The sequence below is a fragment of the Elephantulus edwardii genome, unplaced genomic scaffold (genome assembly GCF_000299155.1).
Source record: "Elephantulus edwardii isolate Elephantulus edwardi_28Jun2011 unplaced genomic scaffold, EleEdw1.0 scaffold00378, whole genome shotgun sequence".
In the NCBI taxonomy this organism is placed as follows: Eukaryota; Metazoa; Chordata; class Mammalia; order Macroscelidea; family Macroscelididae; genus Elephantulus; species Elephantulus edwardii.
Window position 1 is genome coordinate 140,385 of NW_006400128.1, and position 12,609 is coordinate 152,993.

General features: G+C 37.9%; 2 protein-coding genes across 2 annotated transcripts in view; one reads left to right on the top strand and one right to left on the bottom strand.

The window, feature by feature from the left end:
• ATP7A (ATPase, Cu++ transporting, alpha polypeptide) overlaps positions 1–12,609 on the top strand; it is a 342,426-nt gene that overhangs the window by 4,324 nt on the left and 325,493 nt on the right. The gene's annotated exons all lie outside the window — the stretch shown is intronic.
• On the bottom strand, positions 3,146–3,289 carry LOC102853870 (uncharacterized protein C7orf73-like). Its single transcript, XM_006902186.1, has one exon. It carries the CDS (start codon positions 3,287–3,289, stop codon positions 3,146–3,148), a length of 144 nt encoding a protein of 47 aa, XP_006902248.1.

Genomic DNA, 12,609 nt, shown 5'->3' on the forward strand with positions numbered 1-12,609 from the left:
TAATCAGAACTGGCTTTGACAAGCACTGTGGCATTTGGACAAGAACAAACTGGGAGGAGGGTAGAGAGAATAGTGCAACAATGAATGAGTGGAAGCCCCAAATCTCTGTAAATGCTTATGAAAATTAATAAAATATAATTACAGAAAAAAAAGAATAAATTAATGGCATTTTAGCTTTCTCCCCAATGATTTGTCCCCCTTAAAATGCTTTGTGATCATAATGGTGTTAATATCTTTTTTTTTTTTAATATCCTGTCACATAAAGAGACTGCCAAATACAGACAGAAGTGCACAATCTGGAGGGGATAAAATTGATGAATTGGACTTTCTAAAGATTAAATGTATGTGCTCATCAGAAACTTTTTCCAAACTTGTTCCAACTGGAACAAAGTTTACAGAATACTCCTGGGCCACCAGAAGAAAAAGACTGATAACCCAGTTACAAAATGGGCAAAAGACATGGAAAGACTTTTCACAAAGGAAGACATTCAGGTGATCAAAAGACACGTGAAGAATTACCCAAAATCACTGGCAATAAGAGAGATTAAGATCAAAACCACAATGAGATACCATCTGACTCTAGTAGCAGTGTCAAAATTTAGTAGGGTAGCAAGCAATAAACATTGGAGAGGATATGTAGAGGTGGGAATTCTCATATACTTTTGGTGGGATTGTAAAATGGTGCAACCACTCTAGGAGACATTTTGGCATTTCATCAAAGAGTTGAACATAGAAACTCTGTATGACTCAGCTATTCCACTACTAGGAATATACCTCAAGGAAATTAGAACCGAGACACAAATGGAGATTTGTACACCAATGTTCATTACAGAGTTATTCACCATTGCAGTAACATGGAAACAGCTCAGATGGCCAAACACAACCAAATGGACTGAGAATTTGTGGTACCTTCTTCACACAGTGGAATCCTATGCAACACTCACAAGAAACAATTTTGAAAAATGCTATGCAGCTTGGAAGAGGCTGAATGCGTTGTGTTGCATAAATTAACTTCGTCTCTTAAGGACAAATACTGCCTAAGAGCATTATTGTTAAAATAGAAGGATAACTATTAAAACTTACATGGGAACTCAAGGAGGGAGGGGGGAATGGAGAGGTGAGGATAGGTAGGGGCAAAAGCACAGGGTTGCACAGTTTGTTGGGTGCAGGGAAGAGGGCAAGGAAAGGGGACAAATCCATATGAAAAGATATGGTAATGATGGGCAAGTCCGATGGTGATTAATTGTATGAAAAACAATGTGAATGAAGAATAGTGTGAAAAAAATGTATACAAACTTTGTATAAAAAAATGATTATTTGTTTTTGTTTCCTTTGAGACCTTAAGTTTGACACTTTAGGAGCTAATGCGCAGAGGAAAGTTAATTCTTCTTCCCTTAAATAAAGGAAAATGTTTATGTTCGTGTGAAGTGTGCTTTATACTTGAAACCATTTTCTAGAAAGACGGTAGTCCATTTGTTAGTTTGCTGTAGAAAATGAAGTACGTAGATCTTTTGACATGACTCTTATTCTCTTGGAATCCAAAACACCACAGTGATCCACTAGTCAGAGTAAGGAGTATACTTTATGTGGCACAGGTAAAAATTAATTTTGAATCTGTTGCATCCTATTGTAACTGCAGTGAACCTTTGAACTATTGTATATTTATTTCCGTGGAATTAAAATGTACAGGTGCAATAAGTGTATTTAATTATGACAGAAGTCTTTTATTGGTTTGCTCTACCACTAAACTACCAGAGCTTGTTAGTAGAATCTAATATGTTATATATGTGTGTGTGTGTGTTATATAACTCGTGGTTGCTGTCATGCTAAACACTATGAGACTGATGTGTCAAAAGCAATAACGGTTACCCATGGTGAACAGTGTTTGGTGGAGCTTCCCAGTTAAAACAAGCTTAGAAATAGGAGTGGCATCCGCTTCCGAAATGGCTTGCCTCTCTAAATTCTATGAACAGTGCTCAGGTCTTTCATTCATAGATAGGGTCATGATGAGTCATTTACAACTCGACGGCACCTAACAACAATAACAGCAACAACGTAGGGATACGTTGGCTTAGTGGATAGAAAGTGATGCTACCAAGCCCAAGGTGGGTGATTTTAATCTGTGGCCCTCAGGCCTGGTTTAAATTGTTTTTTGTCAATCATTCTTCTAAGTGGTATAGCACTGGTCTGTACATTACTGTGCAGAGGTAACTCGTGGTTACTGTGATGTTAAACACTGTGACACTGATGTGCCAGAAATGATAACAGTTACCCATGGTAGACAGTGTTTGGTGGAGCTTCCCAATTATAACAAGCTTGGAAGCAGGAATGGCATCCATTTCTGAAATAGCATGCCTCCAGAAACTCTTCTCAGGTTCTTTGTTCATAGGGTCGCTATGAGTCATCTATGACTCGACAGCACCTAACAACAAAACAACAATGAGTTATACTTAATGGATATAGTAATCTATTTTTTAAATTAAATTTTATTAATTTTAATGAACATTTACAGATTTTGGGTTTCCATTCATTGATTGTTGCATTATTTTCTCTACCCTCCTCCCAGTTCATTCCTCTTCCCCCCCTCTTCAAAGTCTGTTTTAATTGTCCCATTGCCACAGTGCTTGCCAAAGCCAGTTCTGATTAATCTCCTTTGTCAGTGTGTCCTTTGCCATTCCCTATCACTCCTCCCTGAGAGAGACTTCACCCTGATTCATAAGGAAAAGGGGATGGCGTATTCTCTTAGCTACTTCCTGCTGAAAAGGGACGCTGTAGGTTTCAGGGTGAAGATCTTCTCTCACTACTCTAAAGGGCCCCTTTGAGTAATCTATTTTTTTTTTCTTTCGAAAAGGTAGTAGTAATCCAAGGAACAAAGAGGAGACAATTTGAGGGTTATGTTTACTATCTAGCACCATAATCCAGTCTTGGGCTCTCCCACCAGCTAGAACAAGGGGGAGGAGAGAGCACGTGGGGAGGTGGCGGAGCTCTCCCTTGGAGGCCCCATTTTTGCTCTAAGGCAACTCAGGATCCAGCAAAGAGGAACCTTGCTGAGGCTGCGATGACCACAAGCCGATGGTTCGAGGGTGAGGAGGCTCTGGGGGAGGGCTGATCCATGGGGGCCCAGAGGGCCTACAGCAGGGGGCCCTCACGAGCTAGGTGGCTTCTTCTTGGCATCCAAGTCCTTCTTGATGTCCTCAAGCTTTTTGGCCAAGTTTGGTATCTCGTAGTTCTGAGCCAGGTACATTCCAACGATGTTTCCAAAAGTAAATCCAAGCAGGAACTGGAGCATGATGTCGGCGGGGAGGGTGAGGAAGCGACAGGACCCACAGCCCGAGTAATCTATTTTTAAAGCTCATGATTAAGATAGTTAAACTTTTTTTGTTTGTTTGTTTGTTTTACATTGAGGATATGTTAACAAATTAAAATATTTTTTGAAAATATGTTCAACAACACTTTTCTTTCAAAGTTTTTAGTTTATCAGAAAATATGTAGTATCCAGAACCACAGATTCCAGCTTTGAAACATAAGTAGGAATTATTAATAAGGAAATGTTTTTAATTTATCAGAAAATATGTAGTATCCAGAACCACAGATTCCAGCTTTGAAACATAAGTAGGAATTATTAATAAGGAAATGTTTTTCCATATGAAGCATAAAAACATCATAGGGATATAAGGGAATTTTTATAGTGCATTTTTATAGTGCTTTGTAAATAGTTTCCTTTTTAATTTATCTTTTATATATAAAGGGACTCTGGTGGCCTAGTGGATAGAGAGTTACACCACAAGCTTAAAAGAGAGTGGTTTAAATCTTCCTGTGTGAGTTATAGCCTGTGAAAACTCACGGAAGATCAACTGTGAGTCTGTTCTGACTCAGTGACACATAACAACAATATTTATATATTAAAAAGTAGACTAAGTGCAACAATGAATGAATGGAAACCCAAAATCTCTGTAAATGTTTATGAAAATTAATAAAATATAGAAAAAAAAAGTAGACTAAAGAAGTCTAAAGTACAAAAAAAAGAAGTCTAAAGTACATCAAACTGTGTATTCATTTTTACTTTTAAAATTATATGAATTTATCAATGATACTTTGTTAAATGGGCATTTCTTAGGAAAAAAGTTTTCAATACAAGGTATTATTTTAATATCAGATACAGGGTATTTTTTTAATTTTTTGTTTTATTATTTTGTATGTGTGTACCTTCAAATCCCTTCTGACTGGTACAGGAGGAGATTGCCCCTCCTTCTCCAGCAGAGCATCTGCAGATACAGTGTATTTAAACCTAATGGGAAAAGAATACCCTCACTCCCTGTTTTTTTCCCCAAGGTTAGTACTTTATTGGTGGGAAAAGGGAGGAAGTAATTGTATCCAGAACAGTACTCTCCAATAGAAAATTCTGTGATTATAGAAATGTTCTGTTTTTTCCTGTCCAGTATAGCAGCCACTAGCTACATTAGCCATTGTACATTTTTCAATTTATTTCTTGCATACAATAAAAATGATTGCATATTATCATTTATATGTTGTTGTTAGGTACTTTTGAATTGACCACAACTCATAGTGATCCTATGCACAGCAACTCTGAACCTTGGGCCAACCTCACTCTTTCAGTGTCAGTCTGGGCTCATCTTTGCCTGTACTATTCCTCCACCCTTTCAAGCATGATGTCCTTCTCCAAGTACTGGTCCCTCATGACAATATGCCCAAAGCATGTGAGACAAAGCCTCAAAATCCTTGCTGCTTACTGTTATGACAGGAGTCCAGAATGAAGGTAGCATAGTGGAGTGGACTTGGGGGGAGGGATTGAATAGTAGTGAAAGAATTTATTCTTTTACTTTTCAAAAAGAAAAGTGAATTGGAGGGGAGGGTTGGGCAGGGAGAAAAGTGCAACAATGAATGAATGGAAATCCAAAGTCTCTGTAAACTTTTGTTAACATCAATTTAAAATTAAAAAAAAATCCTTGTTTCTTAGGAGAAAGTTGATTTCACCCTTTCTAGGACATACCTGTTAGTTCTGTTAACAGTCTATTATAGTATGTTCAGTTTTCTTTTTCAGCACCACAACTCAAAGGCATTAATTCTTTTTCTTGTTTTCTTTGGTCATTGTCCACCTCTCTGATGCGTAATAGGTAATTGCGAAAATCATGGCCTGGATCAGGTGCACGTTAGTCTCTAGACTGATGTCATTGCTCTTTACCCCTCTGGAGCTGTCCTTAACAGCTGATTTCCCTAATGGATTTTGTCTTTTGATTTCCTCACTGCTAGTTTTCTGATTGTAATGTAATCATTTAGGTATATTATGTTTTCTACATTTCATTTTATATAATCACTCACTGTTTTTCCTTTGTATTTTTTATTGGTTTGTTTACAAAGTTTGTATACATTGTTTATACAAATTGTGTACACTATTCTTCATTCGCATTGTGTTTCATATAGTCATTCTCATACATTATGGTTTATAAAACTAATCACCATTGGACCTTGCCCATCATTACCCTGTCTTTTCACCCAGATCCTTTCCCTTTCCTTGCCCTCCTCCTTTTATCCAACAAACTGTGCAGCCCTGTGGTTTTGCCTGTGCACATCCTCAGCCTTCCCTCCCTTTCTCATACATGCTTTAATGTTATCGTTCTATTTTTACAATAATTGTCTTATGCAGTATCGGTCCTTAAGAGACAAAGTTAGTTCACTCAGCATAATGCTCTCCAGCCTCTTTAAAGTACATAGTACTTTTCAAAATCATTGCTCATGAGTGCTGCTTAGTATTCCATTGTGTGAAAGTACCACAATTTCTCAGTCCACCTGGTTATGGTTGTACATTTGGGCTGTTTCCATATTCTTGCAATGGTGAGTAATGCTACTATGAACATTGATGTACAAATCTCTGTTTGTATCTCAGTTCTAATTTCCTTGGGGTAAATTCCTAGTAGTAGAATAGCTGGGTCATGCAGAGTTGGTATGTTCAACTTTTTGAAGAAACACCAAACTGTCTTCCAGAGTGGTTGCACCATTTTACAATCCCACCAACAGTGTATGACAGTTCCTACCTCTACACATCCTCTCCAGAATTTACTGCTTGCTGCCCTACTAAACTTTTCCACTGCTTCTGGGGTGAGATGATATCTCAATGTGGTTTTTTATTTGCATATACAGTCATTCGTATGCATTGTTCTTTTCATGTGCATTTTGTTTTATTCAATAATTTCTATATATTGCGTTTTATATAATTATTAGTGATCTATGACTTTTGTCCCATCATGTGTGGCTTGTAACAAACTGTGACTGACTCTGAGAAGAATGGGAATACCAGAACACTTGATCATTCTAATGTGAAACCTATAGTTGGACCAGGAGGCAGTCGTCAGAACAGAGCAAGGGAACACTGCATGGTTCAAAATTGGAAAGGGCGTATGTCAGGGATGTGTCCTATCTCTATACTCTTTCAACCTGTATGCAGAACAGATTATCCGAGAGTGTGGGCTCTGTGAGGAGAAATGTGGGGTCAAGATTGGTGGACGATCTATCAACAATCTGTGTTATGCAGATGACACAACCCTGCTTGCTGAACCTGAGGAGGACCTGACTTGCTTGCTGCAGAGGATCCAGGACTGCAGCCTCCAATATGGATTGAGGCTCAATGTCAAGAAGACAAAGATTCTCACCACTGGACCAATTGGCAACATCAGGATGGATGGTGAAGAGATTGAGATTGTTCACAGTTTTGTTTTTTTTTTTTCTTGGCTCCATAGTCAACAGTCTTGGCACCAGTAGCCAGGAAATGAAAGGCGCATTGCCATGGGAAAGTCTGCTGTTAGGGACCTCTCCAAGGTACTGAAGACCAATGGTGTTTCTCTGGAGACTAAGGTGCATCTGATACAGGCCATGCTCTTTGCAGTCACTTGTAATGCATCAGAGAGTTGGACAATGACCAAGGAGGATAGAAGGAGAATTGATGCCTTTGAGCTGTGGTGCTGGAGAAGAGTATTGAGGGTACCATGGACTGCTAGGAAAACAAACAGATTCATCCTGGAAAGGGTTAAACCGGGTGTCTAACATACTTTGCACATGTTGTAAGGAGAGACTGGTCCTTGGAGAAGGACATCATGCTTGGGAGGATGCACAGGAGGGGAAGGCCCTCTATGAGGTGAATTGATTCAGTGACTGGGTTAATCCGGCTGGGAGTGTTGGAGACAAGTGCGATTGGCACAGGACAGAGCAGAGTTTAGGGCTGTTGTACATAGGGTCACTATGAGTCTCAAGCGACTAGATGGCACATAACAACAATGACAACAACATTCTTCCACACCTCTTCTCCTTTTGAGCAGTTATATTGTTCCTATTTGTTAATTGCAGTTGCCTACTGTCCTAATCTTTGTTCTTCCCAGGTTTATCCTTGTCTGTCTTAGTCCCTGTAGTGTTGTCTGACCATTCTTTTTTTGTTCCCTTTTTCCTCCCACTCCCACCTTCCAAATCCCTGTTACCCTCCTGTTTCCACAGTAGCAATCTTATACAGTGTCTGTCCTTTTGTGACTGAATTGTTTCACTCAACATAATGCCCTGTAGACTCTCCCATATTATGTCATATTTTACATATACTTAATTGTTCTTTGGTGCTGTATAGTATTCTCTTGTGTGAATATACCATAGTTTCTCTATCCATTCTTTTGTTGATGGACTTTTGGGTTGTTTCCATATATAGATTTGTTTAACCATTAATATACCTATAATCAGGGTACAGAACAGTCTGATTAACAAAAAAATGGAAAAAAACTCCCCCCTGGTTTTATCCCCTTGTAGTCTCTAACCCCTGGAAATAAACGGTTCTCTCTTTTACCCTTTAGTATGACTGTTCAAATTATTTAACTAATTTTCTTAATTAAAAAAAAATCTAAGGGAGTGAGATGGTAATTCTTATTTGTTCTTTAACACTCAAGTGCTATGTCCTTTTGTTGTGTACTGTCAAGTCAGAATTCACTCACAGCAGGTTTTCAGAGGCAGACAATCGCATGGAAGGAGATTGCCCTTCTTTCTTCTCCCACATAGCAGCTGGTGGATTTGAATGATGTGCCTTTGGTTTGGCAGTGCTATTCCTTACTTTTAGAAAAAGGCATTATGTATATCTTGGTGTATTTTTTCTGGAGTCTGTGCTATTTGGGGTTCATTCAGGTTCTTCAATGCATATTTCTCATTTTCCATGATGCTTAGGAAGTTTCCTACCAGCAAATCTTAAACTGTTTCCTCTCTGCTTTTGTTGATCTCTTCTTGTCTGAAATTCCTATCATATATGTTATTCTTCTTGATTCTATCCCACATAATTCTTTTTTTGTGTGGTTGAATTGAGACTTTCTTTATTATGTTTTATGATATCTATGATATCTGATTTTCGTATTTAAAATATGTACATTTTATTTCCAAGTCTCCACATGAAAATGAAGCTAAAGGAATCTCTGGTGCTTTTCATAAAATTATAGCATCTAGATTGACTTATTTTTTGTTTATATATCTTTTTTTATTTATTACATTTTAAAAATTTTATTGTTAATTTCACTTGGGGCGGTGGGAGGGGTGCGGAGGGATTGTGTACCAGGGAAGGAGTGTTTCTTTTACTTTTGAAAGAGAGGAGCGAACTGCGGGGTGGGGGCGAGGCTGGGCGGGGAGAGAAGTGAAGCAATGAATGAATGGAAATCCAAAACCTCTGTAAATGCTCATTAAACGTATTTAAAAAAAATTATTGTTAATGTCAATGAAAATTTACAGAGACTTTGGATTTCCATTCATTCATTGTTGCACTTTTTTTCTCTCCTCCCAACCCTGCCCCGCAGTACACTACCCTCTTGGAAAAGTAAAATAAAAATTCTTTCATTGTTTTACAGTCTCTCCCCCCCCCCAGGTCTACTCCATTATGCAGCCTTTGCTCTGGACTCCTGTCATGAGAAAAATACCTAATAACATGTCCCTTTTAAACAGTTTTCTCCCTCACCTGTTTCAATGCAGTATACATTTTTTAACCCATCTTTCTCAGTCTCCCCCCAACCCCAATGTCAGTCCTGTTTACAAGAGTGGCACCATACAGTATTTGTTCTTTTGTGATTGAGATACATCACTCAGCACAATGTCCTCCAGGGTCACCCATTTTGAATAATATCGCATGAGTTCCTTGTTTTTCAATGCAGCGCAGTATTCCATTATGTGAATATACCACTGCTTCTCTATCCATTCGCTTATTGATGGGCACTTAGGTTGTTTCCAAATCCTTGCTATTGTGAACAAAGCCATGAAAAACATGGGTGTACATATATCTTCTTGGATGTCAGTTATGGTCTCTTTGGGGTATATTCCCAGTAGTGTAATTGCTGGGTCAAATGGTATCTCTATATCCAACTTTTTGAGAAAGTGCTATACTGCCTTCCGCAATGGTTACACCATTTTACACTCCCCCCAACAGTGAATAAGGGTTCCAGTTTCTCCACAACCTTGCCAGCATTTATTGCTTGCTGTTCTGTTAAATTTTGCTATTTTTACTGGGGTGAGATGATATCTCAGAGTTGTTTTGATTTGCATCTCTTTCCGAGCTAGGGATTTTGAACATTTCTTCATGTGCTTGTTGGCCAACTAAATGTCTTCTTTGGTGATGTGCCTGTTCATATCCTGTGCGCATTTTTCTATTGGATTCTTTACCTTTATCTTGTTGTGATGTGTCCCACATAATTCTTAAGCTTTCTTCATTTTCTTCTTTTTTCTGAATGTTCCTCTAGCAGATTAATATTGAACAATTTGTTCTCCATCTCACTAAGTCTGTGTTCCATTTCTTCAGGTATGCTCTGTTATCCTTTCAATGCATTATGTATTTCTGAAATTTTAGTTTTAATATTCTGATTTCCATTTTACTGTTTTCATATTCTAGTTTTCTACTTCTTTTCTCTATTTGATCTTGTGATTTAAAAAATTCTATGTTTTCTATTTGATTTTTTTAGTTTTACCTTTTTCTTAACCTTTTGAAGGAATTGAATCATCATTCTTTTGAGTTCTTTATCAAGAAGCACTTTTTCCTCTGAAAACTTTTCTGATTGTTTATTTTGATGATTTTTTTATCTTAACTTGTTTTTTGACTAGTTCAAAATAGTCTAATGTCTCTAAGATAATGTTGTGGTGCTGTCTTCATATTATTTTGTTTTGATATATCTGTCTGAGTCATGCGAGTGTGCTGCATTACTTGTAGAGCATGGTGATGTGTGTGCATTTCTTTAATGGATATTTCTGTAGAGCAGTTGAGGGAAGACTGGGCCAGTGTTGATTGCAGTTTTCATTATTCAGGTGAAACAGGCGACTGATTAGTCTTGCTTGGTGGATAAAGCTGCAAGAGATACATGTGTGTTTGGATATTGTTGCTGCTTTATGCTTGGCCATTAGCTAGCTTCTGGTGTGAGTACCACTGCAGTCTTGTATTTCCGTGCAAAGCAAAAAGCTGTTTAACCTTCGGATATTTGCTTTAGTTTGTTTTGAAATACTTCTTTGCCTTTTCTTCTAGATTTAGGATTCCCAGGTTATCATTGGTATTTGTTATATTTGTTTTCTGGTGTCTTTGGTGCTGAAGTCTGAACTGCCATCTCTAGTCCACTATCTTTCCTGGAAGGCTCATATTGAAGACTGTAGTCTCTGTTCTTCTTCAGTAAGTGCTTTGAGCCTTCTTTGTTTTCTGCAAACAAGGTTGTGTCATCTTCCTAATGCAGGTTGTTGATGTTGATGATTCTTCCTGCAATCCTTATGCCATCTTCCTTTTCTTGTAGTCTATCTTCTCAGGTGTGGCATGAACACGATTATGTGTTCTGAGATTTCCATTATTTTCAATGTTATCCATAAATCTTCTGGAATTTTATTCTCAGCGATATCTACATGTTTAACACAGTCAAATGTCTTTGGTTGTGAGTTAATAGAGTATGAGTAAATCTCCTTTTGCTATCCTTTGCTTTCAGCCAAAATCTATTGGATATCAGGAATGATAATTGTTTTCCCAGAGCTTCTTCTGAATCCACCTTGAATTTTTGGCAGTTCCCAGTTAATGAACTACTCCAGTCATCTTTGAGTAATCTTCTGTAAGATTTTACTAACATGAAGTACTATTAATGTTATTATTAAATAATATCTGTGTTGTGTTGGATCACTGTTTCTTTAATGTGAACAAGTAGAGTTGACCAGGTACCTGTCTTCCAAATGTTTTCACATAGACAAGTGAGTATGTCCAGGGCTGGGTCTATTTGCTAAAATACTTTAATTCTGAGTACTTCAGTACTTGGAATTGAAAAAGAATACCTATTTTTTTGGGAGTCCTCGTAGCCTAGTGGCAAGAAGTTGTGATGCAATCCCAGTGGAACGCAGTTTGAATCCAAGGAGGGGCAGTTTCTTCCAGTCGGATCCGATTTGATGGTACACACACAATAAATTTTTTTTTAAAAAGAATACTAGTTTTCCCCAAATTATTTCTTCCTTCAGTACTATTTGGTTTTAAAAGAATTATTATTACTGGTTTTCATTCAATCATTTCATATGTATTTTGATAAGTGCCTTTTATCACAATGTCTTCTCAAGTTCTAACTATACTTTACATATCCCTTCATTCTACCCATCCATCTACTAATCTCTAATGCACTAGTACCCTTTTTTGTTATTTTCTCCCCACGTTCCGCCCTCTTTCTTCTCTTCCTTCTTTCCGTGTGAACGTATCTGGCTCCAAATTGCTAATTGCAATACATATATATTTGTCTATTCATTCTAGGTTGATCCTTCCTCCCCTTAATTGCTTACAGTATTCATTGGCTGTATATTCTATTTCTACTCCCCTCATTCCTCATGTGCTCACGCAAAACCTATAACTACACTGTGAGGCTGTTGTGTGAACAAAGCAAGGGAGTACTACATGGTTTAAAATTAAGAAGGGAGTGCGTCAGAGTTGTATTCTCTCTCCATACCTATTCAGTCTGTATACTGAGCAAATTACTTGAGAAACTGTACTCTATGAAGAGGAATGTAGTATCAGGATCGGAAGGAGACTCATCAATAACCCACATTATGCAGATGACAACCTTGCTTGCTGAAAGTGAGGAGGACTTGAAGCATTTGCTGCAGAAGATCAGACTATAGCCGTCACTATGTATTACATCTCAGCATTCAGAAAGCACTGTTATTCACAGGGTTTTTGAGGGCCTGTCCACCATGAGTGGCTCTGGTGGTATTTGATATACTAGTGACATAGATTTCAGCATTGAAGCAACAAGCAAGCCACTGTAGTATGGCAAACTGACAGACATGTGGTAGAAAAAATACTAGACTAGAGCAAATTGCTGCCATTGGTTCTTCTTCATATATTACCTCCTGAAATCCATTGGTTTTGTAAATTATATGTCAACAAAATCCAAGGAATACTGCCTTTGCTTATACCATTTTCCAAAAAAGTTATCTTAATTAAACAGTTTTTTAGTTTATATTTCATGTTGTTGTTGTTGTTATGTGCCGTCGAGTCGCTTGCAACTCATAGCGACCCTATGTACAAAAGCCCTAAACTCCGCTCTGTCCTGTGCCAATCGTACTGTCTCTGACACTCCCATC

Bases quoted from the DNA above. Each gene is read 5' to 3' on its own strand.
- LOC102853870 (XM_006902186.1), bottom strand. From the start codon at position 3,289: ATGCTCCAGTTCCTGCTTGGATTTACTTTTGGAAACATCGTTGGAATG.